The following is a 27038-nucleotide window of genomic DNA, read 5'->3' on the forward strand; positions in this document are numbered from 1 at the left end:
TGAATTCAGGGCAGCACACTTACAAAGATGACAATCTACCACTTGTACCATCCCTCCAGTCCATTTTGCTCTGGTTACTTTGGAGATAGAGTCTCAAAAGCTATTTGCTCAGACTGGCCTCGAACTGTGATCCCCCCAATCTCCGCCTCCTAAGTAGCTAGGATTATAAGCATAAGCCCCTGGCACCCAGCTAGAATTATGATCTTTCACCTGCATTTTGATTTAGGACTGGTTTTAGACCTTCTTAGCTGAAATATTGCACATTCTAAATTCTATTACAAGAAAGATCACTAAATAATAATTTCAATGATCCAACATGAGAAAGCACTTACTGTGTATAGCATGTGCTCTGTTTTTATATCTTTAAAATCTGGCCAATACAATTTGTCCTCAAAGATGCTGGAACAATCATACACTAAATTTACTTGAAATAGTGTATTTTAAGAAATTGTGTAAGGTGTATTTATCCTATAAAATTCAAGTCACAATACTTTTGCTACATTAATTTTTCAGTTCAAAACTACAAAGACAATCCCCAAGTAAATTAGTACTAGGCTAACAGGCTACTTATGCTAAACCAGAAAGTCTGTATGTCGAAAGTAAAGCTACTAACAATGGAAAATAAAACTATAAACATAGAGGTCAAGCCTGTAACTTTTTGTCCTTCAGGCAAAAGGAAGTCTTTGAAAGAAATTTATCAAAGGAATGGCAAAAGGTTATTATGTGCTAGCAAGACAAACCTAGTGGTACTTGTAGAATAGGGTGAAGCATGAAATTATAAGGCTACTCAAGCCATTAATTTTTTTCAATTTACATGTTCTTTTATCTCTTCTGGCTGCCAAACAAATGTGTAAGAAATTCAGTTACCAGCTGTCCAAATGTTTCGTATTTCCATTCTCAAAAGTTAATCAATCACTTCCCCCTTTTGAAAACAATGTCTTTTCTCAGTTTTCAAGCTCTTCATTTTAGCTTTATCTAAAACATTTTGTATTATTAACCATTCAAATGACTTTAAACCATTTCCTATTTTTGTTTCCAGTTTCCTCCTTCCTTTCAAGGCTTTCTTTATTTCACTTGGCACCTTTCTTTATTCAAATTATCTGCAGAAGATCAATGTTCTGTTTCAAAAGTCAAAAATGACTCCTTTTATGAAGACAATTCCAACCAAACCTTATCTGCACTTTTAAGTGCCTACACAATGCCTCTATTAGGATATTCTATTCACCTCCAACCAGAAGGTCCATACCCTTACAAATCCTTTGCCAACTCTTCCGTTTCTTTTTGAATGCTACCCTTCTTGTTGAGCACTCCTCTGTGTTTATACACATACACACACACACACATACTTCTTCTCTCTTCGAACTTATTCTAAAAATTCATAATTTTAGACCCTAAAATTTATGCTCTCAATTACAGAATGACAAGGAAGTTGCTACTTTGTCTTATCTACCAGAATCCTACAGATGCAGCACATATAAGCCTCAATAAATCTCTTGACATTGAGATGGACAACAGAAAAGGGGTACTGAACAAGAGCTGTTTGGAGGCAAACTAAAACAGTTCTTTTGAGTTCTAGCCCAATGTTGTGTCTACTGTACTACATTGCCAATTTTCCAATCTTTCACCAAACCAGATCATTTACTTCTGTAAATTCTCTGTTCAATGAGCGCTTTTCTTTATTTCTATGGCCAAGTCCTTATTATGACAAATCTCAGTTAGTTCAACTGCTTCTAGTATTCATCCCTGTAAGTCTCTCTCCCCTGAAATATACCTAACACAGTGATGGTAAAGTAACATTCTCAAAACACCACTTCTCTTGCTGTATCTTTGTCATCTAGCTCATTGGCTTCACTTTTAAAATCCATCATAATCATGTGCCTCTTACTTTTTCCTCAGGCTTGTTGCTGACTACCATTCTTACCCATATCTAGTACATCATCTCTTTTACTGAGACCTCTCTCTTCTCTTGACAACTGTCATCTTGTCATTATTCATGTTAGCAGTATCAGTACATCTTATTTCAGCCCATGAAGCACCTACTGCCACAGAGAGTTCATGAACCACATATGCAATTTTCCTTAAACCCAAATCAAAGCTTTCCCAGCATCTCTAGCCCTAATTTTTCCTCTCTTTAAGTACCCAGTATGCTATTCAGTCTTTTTTTAAAAAGTTATTCACTAGTATTCAAATCAGATCTCATTAAAATGTTAGACATATTTAAAATATGAGCTTATTCAATCCAGTAATACTAACTTGAATACAAACAAGAACAAAAGCAACATCAAAAAAAAAAAAAAAAAGCCCAAAACCCTACAAACTTACTGAGACAATCTCCAAAGTGAGAATCCTAGGAATGTGTATTTAAGAGCTTCATGAATTAATTCTAATGTCTCTTCCTACCTATGCCAATCCAGACACCCCCATTTTCAGATGGGAAAACTGACACTAAGAGAAAAGGTAAAGAAACTAGCTCAAGACCATCTAGACAGTATAGTGTAGTGGTGAAGAAGCAAGCACAGGCTCACAACTCAAGAGGAATTAGATTCTGATTCTCTCCCTGACTAGCTGTGAGAACTTGGACAAGTTGGTTAGCTTCCATGTGCCTCCTTTTCTTTATCTTTAAATGAAGGTGCCTATTTCAAAAGGGGGGCTAGCTGAAAAACACTGTACTGAGAATAAAATGAGTGAATGCATACAAAGCATTTAGGCTATAAATAATAACTCAATAAATGTTCGCTACTAGGACAAAGAAAGGACCATAACCAAATTCTTACTTAGTTTTGTGCCCTTCCCACTACTCTAGTACAGCTATCTGCATTGAGACAATCTGCTTGAATACAATGCTCAAGTTTCATATTTCTTCTGCATCCCTCATAACCAAATACATTGTGGACAACCAAATAATGCTTTAAATAAATTTATGAACTCTTGTTTCTAAACTCTAACACTTATGTCATCCTATTTCTACTCAACAAACTACTAAAGTAACAAGAATAAATGAATAAAACCTTATATAATAGCACTTACTATGAATTATTCTAAGCAGTTTATCTTCTCCCAATAGATTATACATAGTATATAATACATAATTAGCTTAGTACCTAGGAACCACATTAATGCTGTAAAACATTTTCCAATAAAGCTAGGTGTCACTTTTACATAAAATATGAAATAATTTTACCTAGCAATTCATTATAAAAATAATGTCCTGGGCCAGGGGTTGTAGACCAGAGGCAGAGTTGACTAGTATGTGAAGGCCCTGGGTTCAATCCCCAGTACCACAAAAAGAAGAGAAGGAGGAAGAGAAGGAAGGAAGGAGGGAGATGGGAAGAACTCCTCAAAAAAAAAAAACCAAACCATCTTTGAAAACCCATCTGCATTTATCAAACAAATATATCCCAAGAGATTTCTTATACTTTCTTATACTACAAATACTCAAAATCAAGTTCCCATTCCCTTGAGACACATGGGATCTTCTTTTTTGAAATTACTTTAAAATGTAATCTTGCAAAGCAGAACAGGTAACAAAACCAGTAAAAACAGGTAGCAAAATATGTAAATAATTAAGTTTCAAGTCGAGAATTTTATTTCTTTCCAGTTATATATAAACTACTAAACAAGAGTATAGCATATGTATTATGTTTCTACCTGAAAATGACTTGAGAAAATAGAGCACTTCAAATTTTTTTGTAAATTTCTCTCTTCTTTTCATTGCAAGCATGGGAATACTAGCTATATATATATATATATATATATATATATATATATATATATATACATGGACTCATTTCTCCACTGAGATTGAGAAAAGTGAAAGAATAACTTACAAGTCATTATCAAGAAATGAAAGAAACAAAGCTCAAAGGTAAGTTAAGTGCTGATATCTTTTGTTCTTTTTCATTGTCTGCAGCCCTTTACCTGTTCATTCTGATACATCTTCAAATGTTTAATACAGGGTCACTATGAACCACATTCAATTCTTTTAAAAATAATTCAAAGACCATTATAAAGCATTATTTGCTGCATTTTTGGATACAAGTATGCAAATTTTATACAAAGATGTTATACCTTTTTTCACAAATCTTTTCTTATTCAGACAATCTGGCTTCGTCAAACTTGTCATTAGGACCTGGTACTGTAATGACCCAACATCTCTTCCAAATACCAGATGCCTTCCTCTGAATGTACATCCTAGAGCAAAGGTAAACTTTTTCCTAAGGTCTTCCACATACAGTATTCCTCCGAAAAAGTATTAAAAAAAAATCAACTGATTTAGAGAGGAAGGCTTTTATTACTCATTTTGAATAACTATGTTAGTCAGAGAACAGGCTCAAAGTCTCTAAAAAGAGACAAAAGCAGAAAGCAAGCAAAAAATTTTTCTAGATGAAAGACTGAATAGGAATTTTCAATCTTTTTATTTATCATCTCAAATAAAACCCCAGTTTATATACAGATTTCTAGTTTCACAGTTTTCTGCTCACTTATGCACATTAAGAAAAGAACAAGCCAGGTCTGGTGGATTACACCTGTAATCCTAGCTATTTGGGAGGCTGAAATTATGGTTTGAGGCCAACACAGGTAAAAAGTCTGCAAGACTCCATCTCAATGGAAAAAAGCTAGGCTTGGTGGCACACACCTATAATCCCAGTGGCAATCAGCAAAGCATAAAATAAGAGGATCACAAAAAACAAGACCTTGTCTCCAAAATAACCAAGCAAAAAACAGCTGAAGAACTGGCTCAACACATACGGGAGGTATGGGGATAGGTAGGAAACCCAAAACATGAAAGTATTTGATGTCCCACTACAGAGAACTAATACAGAAACCTTAAAGTGACAGAGGTCAATATGGGAAGGGGATCAGGAACTAGTGAAAAGGTCAGGTAGAGATGAATCAACTTGGGTTGTAACACATTTGTACATGGAAGCAGTATTAGGAATCTCTCTGTATAGCTATTCTTATCTCAACTAGCAAAAACACTCTGTCTTTCTCATTATTGCTTATGTCTTGTCTTCAACAAAATTAGAGATAAGGGCAGAACAGGTTCTACCTGGAAGCAAGGGGGGGTGGGGCGGAGAGGGAGGGAGTGGGGGGCAGGGGTGGAAGAATAGCTCAAATAACTTATGCACATGTGAATAAGTGAATAAAAACATTAAAAAAAAAACTGGCTCAAGCAGTAATGCATCTGGCCTAATAACTGGGAAGCCCCAAGTTCAAATCATAGTACTGCAAAAAAGAAAGAAGGAAAGGAAAGGGAGAAAAGCACAAAACAAAAAACCTGCAAAATCATCAAAGAAAAAGTAAAATAAGGAGTACAGAGATACAATCACAAACGAGGAAATAAACCCCTTCATTCAATGAAAAGTGGACTGACATACTTTTAAGGTCAAAAAGGTCCACGCCTTAACTTAGACATCTATCAACTCTCTCCTAGTATGACCACCACTTAGGGCCCCCTGTCTCCAAAATCTGTCCCTTCCAATCCATTCTACCCCTCTATGGTAATACAATGAAAAGATCAGTCTGACCTCACTTTCTTGAAGTCTACTTACTCATTGTACGTCAGGTTACAATCACAGGCCACTGGACCAATAATCAAATCCCTTCAAAAACCTCACTCTAGCCTTCCTTTCCATCTCTCCCCACATCTTTATACTCTAGATAAATGGACAAAAATGTTCCCTCTGCCAGAAACGCAACTCTCTCATCTTGAACTATCCATTCTAAAAACAATTTGTGAATGAGAACTGAGAAGCACAGAAATAACCTGTCCAAGAGTACACAATTAGTAAAAGACTCATAGCTAGAATACAAATTCTTCCTTTGGCATTCTAAAGTCTTTTCTAGGTACCTCTATTATATTTATCAAAATATATTTGTTAAAATATATTATCTTTGTCAAATATATCAGAATTGCTTAAATGCCAAGCTCTTCCCATTAATGTAAATATTAGCTTCTCTAAAATAATTCTTTGGGGGTCCAGGAAGAAAAGATTTGTTTAGTACAAAAAAAAATAAAGCTTTACTAAGATTAACGTTAAGATTCATACTTGGTCTGAAGATCAGCTGGGCACACATTAAGAACCAAGGAAAAAGTGGAAGTTCTACAAGTCGTAGTTTACTTTTGGCACACTATGATTCACTGTAATTAATATGTGCCCAGTTAAGTGGATTTAGGGATTATTTAGTTTTAACTAAACTGACCCTCATGACATGGGAATAGTTTAAAACAAAAATTCCTGCGAAGGCAGCAAAGATAATAACAAAAGCACAAGCCAATAATTGTGAAAGTGAAAAGGCTGCTTGTCAGTACAGACTATTCCTCACCTACACTATGATATAAAATAATCTAGATGGCCAATCACACAGCTCTCACTAACAATTATTACTACTTTAAGCAGAAGTTACTGTTAAAAGAAAATATCTTTTTCATCTTTCTTAAACATCTAACTTGTATAATTTATAATGTATATTAATGTCATTTTGGCACATGTATATACTCCATAAATTATTAAGCACACATTAAAGGTGTATGCACAAAGTTCTACTAATTAGGGAACACAATCAAAATATCCACTAATTAAGTCATGGATCAAGTCTTTTTCCTCTTCAGAGTGATGATCAATTTTTCCAGTATGTCCAGGACTTGAGTGAGTATGATAGACTGAATAACAGCACCCCTGCCTCAAAGAACGCTGCATCTCCAATCCTTGAATATTGTACTTTACATGGTAAAACAGACTTTTGCAGATCTCAGTAAATTAAGGATTTTGAGTTAGGAAAATTATCCTGCATGGTTTGGCTGGACCCAATGTAATCACAAGAGTCCCTGTGATATAAGAGGGAGGAAAAAGCAGGAAAGTCAGTCATTAGTAGATGTGAAGACTGAAGCAATAGACTGAAGTAATGTGAGGAAAGAGACACAGAATCCAAACAGCCTCCAGAAATTAAGAAAGTCAAAAGAAATAGCTTCTCCCCTTTGATCCTCCAGAATGAACCAGTCATGTTGACACCTTAATTTTAGATCAAAGAGACTGATTTGGGACTTCTGACCTTAGACCTGTAAGACCATGTGTACTGTAAGCCATTAAATTTGTGGTAAATTGTTACATAACAATAGAAAACCAACCAGAGGCTTCTTGAGATATGAGTGCTAAAAACCAAGTGCTAAAAACCAAGATGAGCTGGTCACTCTAGTTTTTCAATAATCATAACATCTGGCACACCACAAGCATGAGAAAAATCTCTGTTGAATGATTTACAATAAAATACATAGATAATCTATTCTGTTTTACAAGATATGTCTTACGTGATTCCTCATTTCCTTCTCCTATTAACAGCACGAATGGATAGGTTTTGCCATTCTGAGGATGTAAGAACTAAAGTTCAAAGGAGTATGTAACATGTCCAAGGAGCCCTATCTAGTAAGTAGTGGTACCACACCTATAATACAGGCCTTCTAGGAAGATCACGGTAGTCAGAAGCCTGAATTATGAGTCAGGCTGCCTAGGTTCACATCTAAGCTCCAAAACTTAATAGTTGCTTAACCTTGGCCAAGTTACTTAACCTCTCTACTTACTCATCTGTAAAAAGTAAAGTGAAGTTAATAATATCTACCTTACAGGGTTTTGTGACAACTAAAGGTTCTAAGATGTAAGTACACACCACATGGCTGACACAAAGATGGCTCACAATACACATTAGCTATCATACCTCTTCTGCAACTACAGTGCATTTATACCTACAATACTCTGTACTACTTAATCAAGAATCAAAATATAAAGCATGAAAAATAGAAAAAATAGCAACCAGAATGAACAATGGGGAAGATACAATGGTTTTTCTGTGAAGGTAATCTAAGGTTAGTACTCTAGGAAAGACAGAAGCGGAAGGAGATATAATCAAGATCTGTAAGATTATGACAATATAAAATGTTAACAAAATTCTGAATATTGGTAGGATACAGGGGAAAACTTTAGAAACTGAAATATTGTAGTATAAACATATAGTACTCCATCCACAAAATAGAAATGGGTCACAAAATTTTGGGACAATTTCTGAATGACAAGATCAAAATGGGTACTAAAGAGAAGTTCATTGAGTCTTTTGCAAACCTTCTGCCTAAGCCCTACAATGGCTTAAGCCACCCATTTCTGTTAAGTGGAATGCAAATGATGAGAGATGACAAACCCGACTAGAGCACACCAAAGTTAGACCTCTGGTTAAGGCAGTGTTGTAACACCAACTTTCCAAGGAAGATATCTCAAAAGAACAAAATATACCCTTGCCAATCATCACCATGCACCACTCTCCTTCTCCAATCTCATTTGCCATCATCTTTCCAACAAAGCTCAAACCTAAATATCCTATTGTAGTGCATTTCATAGCTTCGCAAAAGAATAATTAAAATGTCTCTGTTTGGCAGCCCAAACAAATCTCAAAACATACTAATCCAATTGTTTATTAAACTGAAGTCTCTTAAAAGTTTTACACTCTTTTCTTAAACCCTCAGCATCCATTTTTCACTTTGGAAGTCAAAAAACTTTATAGAACTTTGTGACTCCTATTTTCAATACTAGGCAAATTGATTCCCTCCCCTCCTCCCACCCCCACGCAGGTAGATCATGATCTTGTCATGACTGCTAAAGAATGAAGTTAAGAAAATACATTAAGGGAAGACAACCAAAAATTCTCCAAAACAATAGAAGCATGGTTAATTTAAAATTGCAAATAAATTTAATGAAACACATTCTAATGCTTGATTTCCTTTCCACCATCTAACTAAAAAAAAAAAAAAATCATAAACACTGGTGCATTTTAAGCTTGAATGAGAAGTGTAACCTGTGCCTTATCAGCCATTTCAGCAAGCGCTGATGAAGAATAACATGGTCCAGGATGGGCGAGACCAAGGAGAGAGGAGAAAGAAAATAAATCATGTACAAACAACTCTGTGGCTTCCTGGAAAACCATTACAAGATTTCAGTATTTTACCTACAAATTTAAACTTAAAGTGGTGTCAATGGATTCACTGGTTTTATCTAAAGGATTCAAAATGAAAGGCAAGAGGCCAAACTTTTTGCTCTTTAAAGTCTTTATCATCCTTCCAATCCAAATTACTCAGGCAGACAAGTGTTTTCTTTTCCCCTTGTTTATATATTCGATGAAAACAACAACTCTACACCTTCAGTGCCTTTGGATTCCTTTAGGTAGCCATGAAAATGAAAATATTGTTGGTGCTTTGCAGAAATAAGCTAAACAAGAAACTCAATTTGTCTATATTTTAATATAAAAAACCGCTTTGACTTGAAAAGCTACCTTTTCAGTCACCAAATAAAAGAATGGCTTTTCCAAGCACACTGACAGCATTCCTTCTTACAAGCTCTCTCTGCTCCTCAAAAATAAACTCCAAATGTGTTTGAAATTAACAGAAACTCCCTGAGGCTTTAGGGACAAAGCACTGGTATACCGCTTGCAAAATACGGTATTTACCCTTCCATTACTCAAGGACATTGACAAAAACTACTGTACACAATACATCTAAGCCAAATAAAAAAGTGCTCCCCAAAGTTTCCAAGAAGAGCAGGTCTCAGTGTACTCGGGGCCAAAGATCATGCAAGAAATGTCCAGGAGAACTACTGTTTATACGTTACTCCTACCGCATGACGGCTCGCGTTTTCACAAGCGCAGGTCTGGAACAAATCACACCTGACGTGCTTTATGCCCTGACCACACTAGAAACACAAATAACGGCGGTAAATCGAAGCAATTTACCCACCACCAACACATTACAACGCCACCCCAAAGCGCACCAACTCCAAGTGACTGAGCACAAAGGCGCTCGGGGATGCCCTCTTTTCCCCCTTTCTCCCACTTTGCAAATTTACAAAATCTCCGCACAGGGGGCTGCCAGGTTAGTGGGAGTGGGTTCGAGCCTTACTTTCGGGGGGCCTTAGAGACCCGCACCCGCCACACCAAGATGACTTGGGGGTGTGACCTGGGCGACTCCCTCCCCTCGCGCTGCCCCCACGGAAACTCCCGTGAGATCGCGGCTACTCACCACACCAGGGAGCAGAGAGACAGGCAAGAGACCAGGGCCAAGGCCCGCCGATACTTCTTCATCTTCTCCTCCTTCTTCCCCCTGCCAGAAGGCGGCACATCCTCCCGGCAGCCGCCACTGCCAAGGCCAAGATGGAGGAGCCTGAGCAGGAGCGCGAGGATGGGACCGAGAGTCCGAAGAGCTGTGGCGCTGGGGGAACGGCTCGGCAGTGGCTCGCGTCCAGGCCGCCCTCTCCGAGGGGCCCACAGCGGCGCGGACCGGGGCGCTTTACAGGGAGACTCCGGGGACTGCTGCTGCTGCTGGGGCCTCCGGCTCGTCCGCGCCCGCCTCCTCCTGCCGCTGCCGCCCCATATCCCCCCCACCCTCCCCGGCCCTCGCTCCGTGCTGCGGGCGACCAACGGCCGCCGGGTACTCTCCTCTCAACAGCCAATCGCTGGCGGGGCCGCGACACCTCACACACCGCTGAGCTGGAAGCAGACGCGTCACCCACGTCCCGCGACGCTCGCACTCCCCGCCCACCAGCCTCCGCACTGGCCACGCCCCCGCCGACGTCTCAGGCCGAGAAGCTGGAGGGAGGAGGACACGAAGCTCCAGAGCGGACGCTACAGACGCTGTGCCCAACCACGTCCCGCCCACTTACTGGCGCCCGTTCAGGAAGTCCCGTGACCCTCGGCCTTCCGCCTTCCCGCGCCCCGGCCCTTTTCCCTGAGTGCGCGGGCTCCGCGCACAGCCCCTTGGGAGTTGTAGTTTATCTTCTCGAACCCTCAGTTCACTTTCCTTGTTCCTCCTAGAATCCACGGGTTTAATGGCAGAATTCTAGAGTTCTGCAAGACTGAGTAGCTTTGGAATTATTACAGTTTTCCTCTTTTAAGGCAATGAAGTACAAGGAATGACCTAAAATGACTGGGGGAGGAGAGAAGAGAGCTGCACTAATGAAATTTAAAAGGCGATCTCCCGGAATCAACGGGTCCAACCCACTGAGCTAAATGCTGATTGGTTGGTGGGAAAGGGGCGTGTCAAAATTTCATCTCATGTAAAGCGTTGGAACAGAATCTTGTGCTTTTCCTTCCCTCTGCAAGAATTCCGCTGCCCGCCAGACTGCTCAGAATGGTTGGGTTTGTCTCGCTCCGTTGGTTTCGAGCTTTGGGTGCGCTACAATGGGGCCAGGAGGGAAACTGTGGTCCCTATTTGGGAGAGCGAGGCACCGACAGACGCTCCAAATGCTAGGTTCACCGAAAGCGGGAAAGGCGCTCTCTTACACCCACCTCCTGCTATGGAGGGGGACAAACAAGTGACAACTGCTCCATGCTTTAACGTGTACAGCGTGCCCACCCCAGGCTTGTTCAGCCTTCCTAAACTAGTTGTAGGGACCTTCTGCCTGAAATACTTAACGTCCTGCTATCGTAGAGGAAGAGGTCAAGAAATTTGGCCTCTGGCTAATAGAAGTCCCTTCCAGTGTCTCTGGTTTGTTACAGATTCTGACAGTAAGAAGGAAATTAATCCTTACTGAGAGATATTTCTTTTATTAGGTAGGAAATATAAAGCATAACTCAGTATTGTTTCCCCTTTTGTCTTTCTGTTTGGAGACTCTGAACTACCTTCCCCAGAATTTCAGTCAGGTTGAGGGAGGAGGTAAAGTGGCAAAGACGACAAAGGTTACACTATCTGTGCCCTGAAACATAAAGTTTAGCGTGAAAAAAGTTTAAAGTGAGTGTTACCTATTGTTTGGCCATATTTTAAAAACTTGAGTAAAATGCCCAACGAACGCCTAATTTTGAGCTGTAGAATTTGTTTATGAACCTTCTAAATCAAATTAGTGGTTCCTTAAAATCCCACGGTACTAAATGGCTTTACTTGTATAATTTTTTGAAGTAAGTGGACAAGATGTCGGAGAAATTCAACAAAGGATGGTAGTTTTGGTTTTAGAAGAGTTCGTCCTAAACTAGCCTTTCTGTCATTAATTAGAAAAAGTTCCAATGATCTGTTAACAGATTTTATTTTTAGTATATGACAAAAAAATCCATAATCTCTATTTCCCACTACAGGAGTCAAGTATTTTGTTCAACAGCAGTATCAAATGCAAGTTAATATGCAAGTTAAAAAGAAGATAGGAGTAAGAGAAGAATAAGGATTATCTGACATTCTCTAACATGTTGGGCACTCTTTCTGACTCCAGAAACTATGCTAGTCAATATAGGGAACAGGTGTGCCTTAGCTAATCCTCAGTAGATCACTGCCAAAGAAGTTCTACTAGAATTGATGTGCATCTGAAGCTTAGAAGTTACCAGTTGTCCTGCCCCATCTCATCCCAAACCCAGAAGTGTCCACCCACTTCTTAAAATGTATTTTTATCATTAATTTACACGTGGTAATTGTACATATTTATAGGGTACAGTGTGACATTTCAGTACATGTAAACAATGTGTAGTGATCAGATTAGGGTATACCTATATCACCTCATATATCATTTCTTTGGGTTCAGAACACTCAATCCTCTCTGCTAGGTACTTTGAGATATTCAATTAATTGTTGTCAACCATAGTTATCCTATGATGCTGTAGAATATTAGAAATTTTTCCTGCTGTCCAACTACATCCCTGTATCCATTAACCATCCTCTCTCCATTCCTTCCACCCCAACACCCTCCCCAGTCTCTGTGACCACTAGTCTATTCTCCACTTCTTTGAGATCAGCTTTTTACCTTCCACATATATGTGACATTTGTCTTTATGTACCTAACTTATTTCACTTAACATAAATAATGTCCTCTAGTTCCAACTGTATTGCTACAAATGACAAGATTTCATTGTTTTTATCACTGAATATTATTCTACTGTGTGTATATACTACATTTTCAACACCTCTTAAATATTCTATAGTGGTTCTCAATCTGCGTCAGTTTGTCCCTCCAAGCTGTAATTGCTAACCTCCGGATATAGTTTTGGTTGTCATGACCAAGGAAGTGCCTCTGGCATCTACTGGGTTAGGCCAGTGATGCTGTTCTACATCCTATAGTGTCTAAGGTAATTATTAAAAACAAAAAAAATCATTTGTCCCCAAAATAAAAAATGCCAAGGTTAAGAGACTCTACTGTAACCGAATCTACCAATCCAATAAAATCTATGAACACTGACCACACACATGATAACTTGTGTTCCTTGCAGTTCCTTGGATTAATCTGGAAGTCGCAAAAGTCTAAATTCCACAGTGAATATGAGTTCCTCCATTCCCAAAAAGTGAACTACACAAATTATGGGCAGCTGAAGTCCCTGCCCTGATAACCATCAGAAACTCTGCTTGCTCATGGTAAAAAAGAACAAGTAGATCTCAGAAAAGAAACCAACACCTCTGACTGCTTCCTTTGTCCTTTATCTCATGTATAAATCAGTTAAGAAGCCCAAGAGAAGAACTGTTTGTCCAATTTAAGGAGTGGTATTTGATGGGTAACAAATTTGGACATAATTTAATTGAGAAATCTCCTTTCAATATTACAATATGCTGAGATAATATAATATATATTAGCTACTTTTCTCACCACTGTGACAAAATCCTGAGACAAGCAATTTAAGGGGAAGAATTATTTTTGATTACTGTTTGAGAAGTGGCAGTCTGAGGAGTTCACATAATGGTGGTCAGGAAGCAGAGAGAAAGAAAGACAGGAGGGACCAGGACAGGATACCTCCAAGGACCTGTCCCCAGTTAGGTCCCATCTTCCAAAGCTTCCACCCAAAATAGCACCTTCAGCTGGGACCCTAGGCTACAACACACGAGTCTGTGGAGGATATTACAAATTCAAACCATAACACTCTGTCTAAGAAGGATCTTAGAGTGGAACAGCTATTGTTCAGTAGTAACATTACATGCTTACAAAGAAAAACCCCATTAGAACAGAAATTCCCTGGAAATCAGTGAAAGACATGTCAGGAAATTGAGAAGAAATTAATAGAAAGGGCTAATGGGCAATAAACACTTAAATTTAATTAGATATGAATATAATACAAACAGAATGTTTCTTACTATTTGTCTCCTCTTCATTTTCTTCTTTTTGTGTATGTAGGTATGTGTATCAAATAACATATATCTCTTTTACTTAGTTACTGTCTTTCTGAAAAGAGCCTAAATTACTTTGCCAATCTACCTTAACAGAACCCTGATAATTTGGCCACTTTGGGAGATAAAGGTAGACAACCTGAAAACTCATTTCCTTAGGGATAAAAGAATCACAAAATGCCATGGTGGCTTGTACAGTTCTGTTTATATTGCAAATAACAAAAATAATTCTTAAAGAATTAACAACTTAAAGCCAAATGTGGTGACGCATGCCTGTAATACCAGAACTAGGGAGCCTCAGGCAAGAGGATCTCAAATTTGAGGCTAGCCTGGACTACATAGTAAAGCCCTGTCTCAAAAATATTAAATAGTTTAAAGTTTGGGTCCCTAAATTTACTCTTTTATCATGAGATTAACATATGAATATTTTGAAGGTATCTGACTTTAGTAAGCTGATAATAGAACCAATCAGAAGAAAGGGATGATTACATGTGGGTGGTGAAGAGGAAGAAATCAAAGATGGTTCATTTCCAGAAGACATATACCATTTCATGAATAGAAAAGTCAGGAGTTCTATGTGTCTTAATTTTGTGCTGCTATAAGCGAATACCTAAGACTGGACATTTTTGTTAATTAAAGAGATCTGTGTTTCAAAGTTATGAATGCAAGGACGTCCAAGATTGAGGGGTCATTTCTTGCTGGGTCATAACATGGTAAGGACATTATAGGAAGGAGGGAGGAAGTGAGGGAGGGAGGGAATAGAAAGGGAAAGATAGAGAGGAGACAAACGTCATTTTATTTTAGTTTAGTTTAGTTATTCTGTTGTTCCACTAAGGATGACACCCAAGGCCTCACAAGTGCTCTACCGCTTGAACTATACCTCCAGTCTTTTTGTTTCTTTTTTTTCTTTGTTTTGGTAGTACACTTGCTAAGGAGGCCCTCTACCACTTGAGCCATGCCCCCACCTCTCTTTGCTTTAGTTATTTATACCTGGTGATCCTCCTATTTATACTTTCCACATAGCTGGGGTAACAGGTGCACACCACCACACCCAGGTTTTGATAATATAGGGTCTCATTAACCTTTTTTCCCATGCTGGCATTGAACAGTGATCCTCCCAATCTCTGCCTCCCACATAGTTAGGATTACAGGTGTGTACCACTGCACCCAGCTTGCCTGGACTGACTATGGCCTCAAACTTGCAATCCTCCTGCCTCAACTTCCCAAGTAGCTGGGATTATAGGCATGTGCCACCATGCCTGGCTCACCAAACACCTTTTTAACAGGAACCCACTTTTGCAATAATAACATTAATCCATTCATGAGGACTCTGCCTTCATGGCAATCACCTTTGTAAACATCCCACACCTCAACACTGTTGCATTGGAGACTGAGTTTCCAACACATGAACTTTGGGGGTCACATTCAAATGATAGCACCAGGCTTTCAGGGGAGATTAGTTTGGTTTTAGAAGCACAGTATTGGGTTTTGGTTTCTACTGGAAGTATCTATCAAGGTTTTGCAAGTATAAGATTGCAGATAGGTAGAGGAAAGTAGCAACTAAAGGCAATGTGTTGGGGATTCCAAATTTTGTGCTGCTTAATACCTCTTGTACAATACTCTCAGATAAAGCTACCTAAAACTTTAGTTCGTAATGTCCTTTCTTTGAAGCAATTATTTCCTATTGGTCTTAAATATATGTCAAATATATTCCTAATTCCTTGGCCTGTCACTAAAAGTCTTTCAAAATCCAACCCAGTTGATGGTTCAGTCCTTATCTACCATTTTTAACTTTCATGACTCAATCTTCTCACACACTGCTTGTCATGTCCTGAAATATCTGTGCCCTGTGACACTGTTTTCATTTAATATTCATTTGTTTATGTTTTGTCTTCCTAAGCAGTATACAAATTCCTTATGAGAAGGGTCGTGTGTTTTGTATATATAACGCAATAATTTTTTATTTTGAGGGCTCAAAATGATTTTTATAATCACAATTTTTACAGCTAATTTTATTTGATTTGTTTAATCATTTGAATGATAATCTACTCTGTAATTTAAATTGCCAAGAATAGCAAGCCTTATGATGCAACTGACTAGCTTAGAGCCCCTGTAGCCAGCTATCTCTTCCTCTACAAATTGTCAAATAAGGTTTTTTGCATAACATTATTTGATTGTATCTGACTACATTTTTCTGGTTCCACCTAACCCTGCTTAACATGGAGAAATAAAATGTTCAACAACTATTTATTGAGCTTTTCTTCTATAAAAGGTGCTGAGACAGATATTTGCCTCCAGAAAATTTAGTGTCCAAGCAGGGAGTCTTGACCTTTTTCTGGACTACACCATTGTGGTAGCATAGTGAAGCTGAAGGATTCCTTCTCAGAATGTTCATAAATGTATAAAATAAAACACATAGATTATTAAGGAAACCAATTATACTGACATACATTCCTCAAAGTATTACAAAGTAAATTTATGATACAGTAATCGTGCCCTTTTATTAATGCATATTGGGATCCAGCACCAAGTGTAGTAACATCAATTATTCCAAAATAGTGATGAACATATATACACAATATGCTTGATGTGACAAAGTTATAAATACTGCTAGTGTTACCACAGCTTGTTACCTCTATTTATAGTAAAATGAAATTCTAAATTTTAGTAAGAGGCTAGTGAAAATAAAAATGTAACTACTTTTTCATACAAGTTCACAGACTGGCAAATGATATATATGATCCCAAATTAAGAAGCTCTGTACTAGAACAGTGCTATATAAACTGTGGGCCACAATTTATTCAAAGGTCAAAAGGCCAATTTTGAGGGAGTCCAACAACACTTAGTAAAAAAGTAAAAGGTATCATAGTGGGTCTCCAAAGACAAAGAGCTTTTCCTGGTACTCTTATTTCAGTAGGGGTGTGTGTGTGTGTGTGTGTGTGTGTGTGTGTGTGCGTGGGTGTTCTGTTATACATGTTCATGCAACTATGTTGCAACATAAAATGTATGTCTAAATGTGGGTTGCACTCAAACTAATTTGAAAGCTACAGTGCTAGGAGAAATGAGATACATGAAGACATATGGAATAAATGCCAAGTGACAGAAGTAGTGGATGTCACAAGATTTTAGAGGAAAAGGAGTTTACTTTATTTTGAGAAAATCATCAGGGAAGATTTAACAGTGGAGGTATTTTTGAGGGGGACTTTGAAAGATGATGGTGAGCTCTAATCAAACATATTTATTGAACACTTACATAAAAATACTTCACTTTAGGTCATAGGAATATTTTATAGAGTAAGTCTTAGAAATACTATCATCTGTGAAGCAAGGCACTCAAGAACATTAAAATAACAAAATGTGGCACAAATACAAAGTGATCAAAGTGAGTTAAAGATAATTAAATTGAGATAAAAAATAATGCATTCATTGAACACATGAAATTATCTTTACTCACTGAACTCATAAAGCTACAGAAAAGGGTTTAGTTTTTTATTTTTTAATAGTGAGTCTTTAGGGATGGAGGTCAGGTGAAAAGGCCATAAGAGCAAACCCTTGAGGCTGGAAAGCAGCTAAGAAATGATTCCCAAAAGTGACCACATGCTACTTTAACAAGACTATTGATAACTACCCTATTAACAATCCTGGCATAAAAATAATGCCAGCTTTTACTCTGATTTGTACAGTGAATAATATGGTCATCCTCAACAGCAGACAGGAGAAAATGGAACCCTAATTTAACAATGGGAAGTGACAAAAACTGATCCATTCCACACACAGTTCTCAGAAAGTTCATTCAGGAAATAGCAGGACCAAGTACAGCTGGCAGTGAGATTAAGGGTACATGTTTGGTGCTAGTGGTGATGAGAAATGATTGAAAATTATGAAGTAGATATCTTTCCCCATTCTACATTGCTAGGTAACTGCCCCAGCAAAAGACTGTCCATTTACTATCAAAAGAGGGTGAAGGTAAGACCTGGACTTGGGAACACCAAGCATATTTCAAGACAGGAGATCCAAAACTAAGAGCATTTTTGTGACAATTGGGGAAGTTTGAATAAGGACTACACATTAAATGGTTAAATTATTGTTATTTTTCTTATATATGACAATACTATATGTGGTTATATGGAAAAATGTCCCTCCCTAATTGTGGAGATATATGCTGAAATATTTGAAGACACTTCACTTTCAAAAGTTCAGAAATAGAACAAATATGGTAAACTTAACTATTACCAAATCAAGGTGGAAGGTATATAGGTTGCCATTGGACTATTCTTTCTACTTTTCCATTTGAAAATTTTGCATAGCATGTTGGAGGGCAGGAAATGAGTGAACATATATTTGATGTTGAGCCTCAGTCATCCTCCTACCTCATCAGCCAGTCTGATTGTCTAGGTTGGAGATTAGAAGAGTCTTTTTTGGGAAATCCTACCATACCAAGAGGAAAGAAATAAAAGATACTAAAATCTGACTTTTTCCAACCAGTTCACCCTATAGGGAAGGTCACAGTCAAGTCTCACCTGAGTGCTCAGGTATCCAGTTAGAAATTTAGTGCCCTATTCTTCAAAAGGATCAGGTAACTAAAGACCACTAGGCATAAGAAAATGTTCTAACATGAAAGGTAGAGACAAAAACAAAGAGTAAGTAAATAAAGCAAAACTAAAACAACTTTCCTTAAAATTTTTCTACTCCAACAAGTTATACACAGAAAAAAGAAAACTTGGAAAAAAAAAACCAAATCTAACATTGCCACATATTGACTTCATAAAATTGAAGTATACTATAAAAAGCAAACTTGTCTAGAACAATAAAAATGACAAAAAAGATTTTTTAAGAGCTCTGTAAAATGATAAAAATAAAAATAAAAAAACTCAATAGAAGAACTAGAAGATATCACCCATAAAGTAGACAAAAAATTAAAGGACTAATCTAAGAGGTCTAGCATACCTACATCAGAAAGAAAAGAGAAGAAACAGAGGTGAGAAGATAAGCATGTTTCAAGACATGTCCCTAGAGTTGAAGGATATGATTTTCCAAATTGAAAGTGCCCTGGTTTAAATGCCCAATATAATGGATAAAAATGACTGACACTAAGACATCATTATGAAATTTGAGCACTATAAATTGGGGGGAAAAACAGACAATACCCAAAGATCAGAATGGTTTCAGACTTCTCAACCTTTACACAGAGAACTGTAAGATAGGGAATCAATGTCTTCCAAACACTGAAGAAATACTATTTCCAACGAGAAACTCTATATTCAACCAAATTATCAATAAAATGTCAGGGGGAATTAAAGACATTGTCAGACATTGTGAGACCTCAAGAAATTCACCTGCTGTGTGCCATTTCTCATGAAGTGAGATATTTCCCTCTACCAAAACAAGGGATAAAACCAAAAAAGAGGAAGACATGTGATACAGGAAACAGGAAGCACAACACAGAGAAAAGAACTGAAGGGAATCTCCAAGGTGACAGTGAAAGAAGAACCTCAAATGGCAGGGCGTACCACTCCACCACCACAGATGAGACCAGGTCAAAAGCACCAGGAGAGACCTCTTCAGGAAGATTACCTTGATAGAGTACCTAAATTTAAGCATGGGTCTGAGCATCTTGAAGAGTAATTTAGACAATTATGAAGAGTTAGTAGAATTAGTGAAAAGTACTATCTTAGTTTGGGATGCCATAACAAAACATCAGCCCCAAATGTGGTTTATAAATAACAGAAAATTGTTTCTTACAGTTCTGGAAGCTGGGAAATCCAAAGTCAAGGCCAGGCAGATTCAATGTCTGCTAAGGGCCCACTTGCTGTCTCATAGATAACATCTTCACAACTGGAAGAAGGAGTCTCTCTTAGGCCTCTTTAATCCCATTTATGAAGGCTTTGACCCATGACTCAATTAACTTTCAATGACCCACCTCCAAAATGGCCCATAATTTTGGAGAGCAGGATTTCATTGTGTAAATATGGAGTGGGGTGGCTTAAAATATTCAGACTGTAACAGAACCACCTAGACAACAAGAACAAAAGCAATTTGGAAAACAACTGTGCAGGAAAGCTTCAACTGTGATTATCATTTATATAATCTTAATAATGTGATATTGAAATTTAATCAGAATCATGATATCACTACATCAAGAAGATGGAAAATAGAAAGAATTATAGGTTTTTGGTGGGGATTAAACATCAAGGGAAAGGAAAAAAGAGTAAATGCTCAGGTTCCACTGCAGAAAGTCAATAATGCCTACAATTTGAAAAAATAAAAACAAGAAATACTAATGTATTCTATTTAGAACATGAGGCAAATTCCAAAATAACTGAGTAAAGAGACAAAAACAATTATTTCTGAATGAGGAGAAATAGAAGGAGAGTGGTTGGGAACTAGTGTTACTAATAACGTTGTTAGAACTATTTAATTCATATATATGCCTATAACTTTGGATTTAAAAATATTTTAAATGGTGCAGTTATTAGAATGCTTGTGATTTGTGGCAAAGTTAGTTCATGTTTTTTAATGGTTTTTCTTCTCATTTTATTCTATACCTTTATATGGAAAACACAGAGCAACGTACACTATCTCCTGTGAAGTAAAGTTGTTGTAATTCCTCCATTCGGTATTAGACTTCAAAATCTGAAGAGAATGTAAGAAAATAATGTATAAATTTGTAAGAAAGAAGTAGCAATGTGAAGCAAATGAATAATTTCCTAAGGATGATTTTCTATATTAGAACATAAAAGTGTTATAAGAACTCTCCTTGAAGTACATACTTTCAGAATTATTATGTAACATTGTAAAATGTAATTTTTTTTCTTGCTTAAATTTTCTTTTTCCCTCTGTTATTTATCTACGTCTACTTTAGAGTTACCTTTCTAATGGTTCTATAAAGTTAGGTGTTCACCTGGGTAATTGAGCAAGGTGGAGTAATCTTATTCATCATCCTGGTTTGAGGCCTGAATTGCAAAGTTCATTACATGGATTGGGTAATTTCTTATCTTCATTTTGCACAGGGAGATAATGTGGCATTAAAGTGTGCCAATCTGTAAATCCATAAAGGATGCGTGTGAAATGATAAAGGTGAACTGGTAGGGTGGATCTTTGCAGTTTCCTTCCATTATGCAACTTTCATTTAGTTACACATAAATGACACAAACAAGTTAATTGAATTCATTGGGGAAGTCTGTGCCATAGGAAAACCATCTCACATTACCAAATATCACATTTAGCCATCTCACATTACCAAATAACTGATGAATAGTAATAGCGGTGCTCCTAGAGAAGGTTAGTGGCTACTGAGAATAAAGCATTTTTAGGAAAGTTTTTGCAAGCCAGCTCTTTCCCTTCAGCAGAGCCCTCCTTCACAATATCTCCACTTTTACTTCTATAACGTGGTTATGTATATGTATTTGATGTTTATGGGGCATAGATGTTCAGACCTAGAAGTATTTTAAGTTGCAGAGAAAGGCTCCTTGCTTCAGTGATACCAAGCATTTGTTGCAAATTGCTTTCCCAGTAGAGAAAAAAGGTCCTACTTTTATTTTGAAATGATTCAGTTTATAGCCTTGGACTTGCTGTTTATTTTATTACTGTTCTGACCAACACCAGAAAGCTCTGCAGAGAGTCTCTGCCTCACTGAAGTTTACATTCTAGGTTATATATTATAAATACAGATATAAAGCCATTACTTATGTGAGTGTGGAAGGACAAAACAAGGTCAATAGAGGGAACATGTAAAAAGAGCAGAGAAAGAAAATATGTGGGTACTTAAGGGAGAAAGCATTTGAGACATTTCCTAACGTCTTCCATTTTACCTTGCCAAGAGAGAAATCTTGAGTTGAATCTGGATGCACTAAAGAAAGAATGATTCCCAAGCAATAATATAATGAAAGGATTGTGACAACAAAATTATCATTAGCCTCCTGCTTTGTCAACAATTTATAATTTGATTTACTTCAACTCAATAAACATGTATTTTGTATGTATTATGCACCTGTTTTAGGTCTGTTCAGAGCATAGGTGAAAAAGAAATGAGGATCTGGCCTCAGAGTTTACTTGATGGGGTGAGGGAGTCACAGAAGAATGTTATTTTCATTAGAATATAATAAATACAATGGAATAGCTGATACCTAATTATATATGCCCTCTAAATTATAATACAACTAGGTATTATCACTTTTATATCAGATGTTATAATTCCCAGAATGATATGCACGATGTATTTCACTCTAAAATGGAAATGTAAATTGTCACCCAATCAGAACATTAAATGAAATTAGAATAATGTTTAACAAGTTTTTCTGCAGCCATACTTTTTAGGTGGTGCAATGGGAATGTTTTATTTCCTCTTCCAAAAATAATGTCTCAAAAAGCAGGGAAGAATGTTTCAGACCAGTTTCCAAACTTACGCAACAATAAAAGCTACAGATTTAAGTACAGATTTCAGAGCCCTTCTCCTAGAAATGTTTATTCTATGGCTCTAGGGTGGTCTTAGGAAACTACAGTTTCATCGAAGTTTCTATTTTAAGGAAAATTTGGGAAAGTACTACTTAGGAGAAATTTCAAGTGATCAAGGAGTTAAAACACAAAGAACTACCTGTGCAAATAAAAGAATAGACATAATAGATACACAATTTGTGTATCTTTCACAAATTGAATTCACAATGGCAACATTGCAGATAAACATAATAAAAATTAATGAATTCAAAATATTCTGCCCATTTACCAAAGTATTTCCAGCAAGTGTGAGTGTCTGACTGAAAAGTAGAGAGAGTTAATTGCAATTATGCAGTTATGCCATCATATTAAATTTTCCAGCCTGTAAGCGGGCCCTAAAAGCTCACAGTGTTTAAAATTAACCAAAACTATTTAAAAGGCAATCTAGGAAACAAAATGTAAATTTTGCTGAGAGTTAGCAAGGCTCTTTCTTTCTCACCCACCTCTATCCTTTAATAAAAGGCATCTTATTTTTCTTTTAAACTTCACACAGCATGATTTGCTTTTATCTTGGAAGATAGAACTATAACTATTGAGAGTCCTAATAAAGGCCAAATGTTTCTGACAAATCAGATTTTAATGTTCCACTTCACAAATAATATAATGAATATTATATTGCTCACTTATAGTTGTGGGTTATTTTTACTTTTAGTTTTAAATGAAAGAATACACATAAACACTGTACATATAAGGTGCTCAAGAAATTGAAACATGCCACTTCTTAAATCATTGTTATGGACATCAAGCACCCTCCCATGCTTAGGCTTGACTGAAGACCCCTTTGTGCCAAGGATAATCCTTAGAACTCTGGGGGATGTGGAAATAAAGTAACAGTATTTTTCCCATCTGTCCAGTGGCAAAACACTAACTAGAGCAATAACCTATGGAAGGGATGACAATGTTATATATATATTCCAAATGGCTTTTTTTCATAGTTGCATTTTATTTGCAGTATAGTATATTACAGTATAGTATATTATTACTATACTGTAAGCCTATGTATGTACATGATAAGAAAATAAAGGTTAAAAGGAAATTAATGTACTTGGAGTTTTTGATGTTTGAAGGCTTTGGTGTATTGCAGAGTACAGAATGAAATGGGGACTTAATCACTGAGCTGAAGATTAAAAAATGTTCTAATATCAAGAAGTTGGAACATTCAGGAAAAGGCTAAAGAGGGGAAAGGAGAAGAGTGTAAGCTAAGTATAAGTTTTTTGTTTTGGTCAATAGAATATAAACTGAGCCAAACCAAGGTTAAATGCAATTTAGTGGATGCAATCCTTTGAATCTTAAGAGTCCCTTCAGGCCCCAGTGTTAAGAGCTTTGTTTTTGGGTTAGTGCTGTTGGAAAGCAGTGGAAATCTTTAAGAGGTGAGGCCTGGTATGTGTGTGTGTTGTGGGGTAGTCTTATGTCATTGAGGCAAACACTGAGGGGGATTTTGGAACCTTGTTTTCGTTTCTCTTTGTTTCCCAGCTACCTTGACATAAGTAGGCTTGTTCCACCATGCTCTCCCCATCATGATGTTCTGCCTTCCACAGGCCCAAAAGCAACAGGTTCTTTTGACCATGGACTGAAACCTTTGAAACCATGAGCCAAAAAGCAGCTTTCCCCTTTTTAAGTTGATTATCTCAGGTATTTTCCTATAGTAATGGAAAATTGACTAGTGCTGTAGACATTTTGCATTTGGGGTATATAGTTTTGTGTGTGTGTGTGTGTGTGTGTGTGTGTGTGTGTGAAAGAGAGAGAAAAAGAGGGAGGGAAGAAAAGAAAAGAGGAGAGGTAGAAAGGGGGAGAGAGAGATGGTGTTTCTACATTGAAAAAAATGTGTATAAAATGCTGAATTGGATTCTGATAGGTCTTGGTGAATTTTTAGCACCAAGAAGACTATGAAAGCCAAATAAAATGAAGGATAATCATCATGCAAGGGAACCAGTGAAAATGAGCTTCTCTAAAATAAATGATAAGTACTGGAAAGTGACATTTTATTTTTACTACTTTTCTCTAATTAATCTCTCTGTATCTGGGCCCTCTCAACCATGCTGACCATCTGCCTTCAGCTGTTTCACCAAGACACATGTGCACACACACACACACACACACACACACGTTTTTTCAAAGCCTGTTCAGTTTTATCAAAAGCATCATATCAGGTTCCAGTGACAGCATGTTGTCATTAAGGAGATTAACTCTTCCCTGACATAGGGTTAGTGGTACAAGTGCTCAGAGGAGAGAGCAAGCTGAACTGCGCAAGGAAAGTAAAGGAAGGAATAGGCCTGAGCTTTAATGAATAGGTGTGTTTTCCCTGGTAGAGGGAGCACGTGTGGACATGTTGAGTTTAAGGAAGTTGAAAGGACATGCAAACCAGGACATGCAGGCAAAGCCCCACTTACTGTGGGAAAGAAAGAAAATACACTCGACCTTAAGAAAAGGCTTTGAGAAAAGGTTACACATATATCAGATGGTTGTAGGAGACAAGGCTGAAAAAATTAGTTTAGGGCAGACTTACAGAAGTCCTTAAAAACCCTGATAAGCACCCTCCCCACCCCACTCCGTGCTCCAGCAAAGAGCCAATCCAGATTCTCAGCTTTGAGTTTATGAAACACACCTAATGAATTCCTCACCTCCTGAAGCCTGATAGATGATTACTGTGCTAGAGAAGAGCTAATTTGCCTGACAGATGAACAGTTTACTCTCACAGAGGAAATTAGTCATCAGAGAACCAGAACGCTCACAGGAGCCCTCCTCTGAGCTCATCAGAACACTTAGACAGTATTTCTTTATTTTTTTTTTATTATTCATATGTGCATACAATGCTTGGGTCATTTCTCTCCCTTGCTCCCACCCCCTCCCTTACCACCCATCCCACCACCCCCTCAATGCCCAGCAGAAACTATTTTGCCCTTATCTCTAATTTTGTTGAAGAGAGATTACCTTCTAGGTTAATTCTTCTTAATCTAACCTTTTCTCTTGTTCCTGGTCCCCTTCTCCTATTGGCCTCAGTTGCTTTTAAGGTATCTGCTTTAGTTTCTCTGCGTTAAGGGCAACAAATGCTAGCTAGTTTTTTAGGTGTCTTACCTATCCTCACCCCTCCCTTGTGTGCTAAAGCTTTTATCATGTGCTCAAAGTCCAATCCCCTTGTTGTGTTTGCCCTTGATCTAATGTCCACATATGAGGGAGAACATACTATTTTTGGTCTTTTGGGCCAGGCTAACCTCACTCAGAATGATGTTCTCCAATTCCATCCATTTACCAGCGAATGATAACATTTTGTTCTTCTTCATGGCTGCATAAAATTCCCATTGTGTATAGATACCACATTTTCTTGATCCATTCTAGACAGTATTTCTTTAATCTTACTATTCTCACAACATTAGAAGCCTGTGGAGATCAAAGAATATAGGTAGCATAGGTAGCGGGGCGAAGGGAGAATACAAACAAGGGATCAGGAAAGACAAATAGAGAAGAGAGGAGGGGAGGTGGAAAAAGGAGGAAAGGAGCAAATAAGCAACGTGCAAAGACTATAGCTGTGTGTTTATCAGAGAACCTTCATGAAGCTATTTCTCTGTCTTCTTTCATGTTCTAAGAAAAAACAATCTTTGAGGGGTTGACCTATGTTAGAAGGAGGCCTAATGAACAACGGAGGAGCTACATATCTTTTTCCATTTTCATTGATTTTATAGGTAGTAGTAGATGCAAAAGTGTTGGCGTGACTTTCATTCTTTTTTTTTTTGTTTGAAGAAAAGAGGGATTGATTTAAAACGTAAAAACTAAAAACTGAATTGTGACAGGAGCAAGGATTGAAAAAAATTAACACTTCATAGGAAATAAGGTCTAGTACCATGCTTCCTGTTGCAGTTGCATAAGAAACTGAAAATGCATAATCAGGAAGAAGACCCTGAGTTCTTCCTTTTGCACCAGCAATGACTGGGGAGATCTGAGACTAGAGAGAAATGTTTCTTCCTTAGCATACTTGCTTTGTTCTTAGTATGTTTGAACATCTACACATCATCAGGGAGGACATAAAAGAACAAACACCCAGCAATCATGCCACAGTCTTACAAAACAAAGTGCAAGATCAGGTACTCCGACACTTAAAACCAAAAGAGACCTAAGTGATGCACTCTAAAGACAGTGATATCCCTAGGAAATGAATACACAAAAGTGAAATTAGCTTTATTACTAGGATAATGTCTTTAGGCATAATTGATTTTCGTTTATTAGTAATTTACTTGATACTTCTGTTTTAATTTTAGGTTAAAAATTCCAGATTTCCATCTTATGTTTCCCTCAAAGAACCTTTAACTATTCTGAAAGGATATTTCATGTGAAGTTAGCAAATACCATATTGATAAGGACAGTCTGTGCAGAAGGAGCACTTATCTTTAGGTCCCACATGGCTACATGACCCTCTGATATCACTAGTGTGACAACACTTTTT

The 27038-nt window shown here is 37.5% G+C and overlaps 1 protein-coding gene across 5 annotated transcripts in view; it reads right to left on the reverse strand.

Annotated features, from left to right (window-relative positions):
• Nucleotides 1-10423, reverse strand: part of Suco (SUN domain containing ossification factor) — an 81048-nt gene extending 70625 nt beyond the window's left edge. For 3 of the 5 annotated variants that reach the window (XR_012438829.1, XM_074047464.1, XM_074047461.1), the window contains exon 1: nt 10058-10265. Coding sequence is in view for 4 of the 5 variants with exons in the window: in XM_074047464.1 (XP_073903565.1) it covers nt 10058-10119 (62 nt within the window). In the remaining variant the exon portion in view is untranslated. Of the gene's footprint in view, nt 1-10057 lie in introns of all 5 variants that reach the window. The other 2 variants (XM_074047465.1, XM_074047462.1) reach the window with 1 other exon arrangement.
• Nucleotides 10424-27038: the final 16615 nt, after the last annotated feature.

The sequence above is a fragment of the Castor canadensis genome, chromosome 11 (genome assembly GCF_047511655.1).
Source record: "Castor canadensis chromosome 11, mCasCan1.hap1v2, whole genome shotgun sequence".
In the NCBI taxonomy this organism is placed as follows: Eukaryota; Metazoa; Chordata; class Mammalia; order Rodentia; family Castoridae; genus Castor; species Castor canadensis.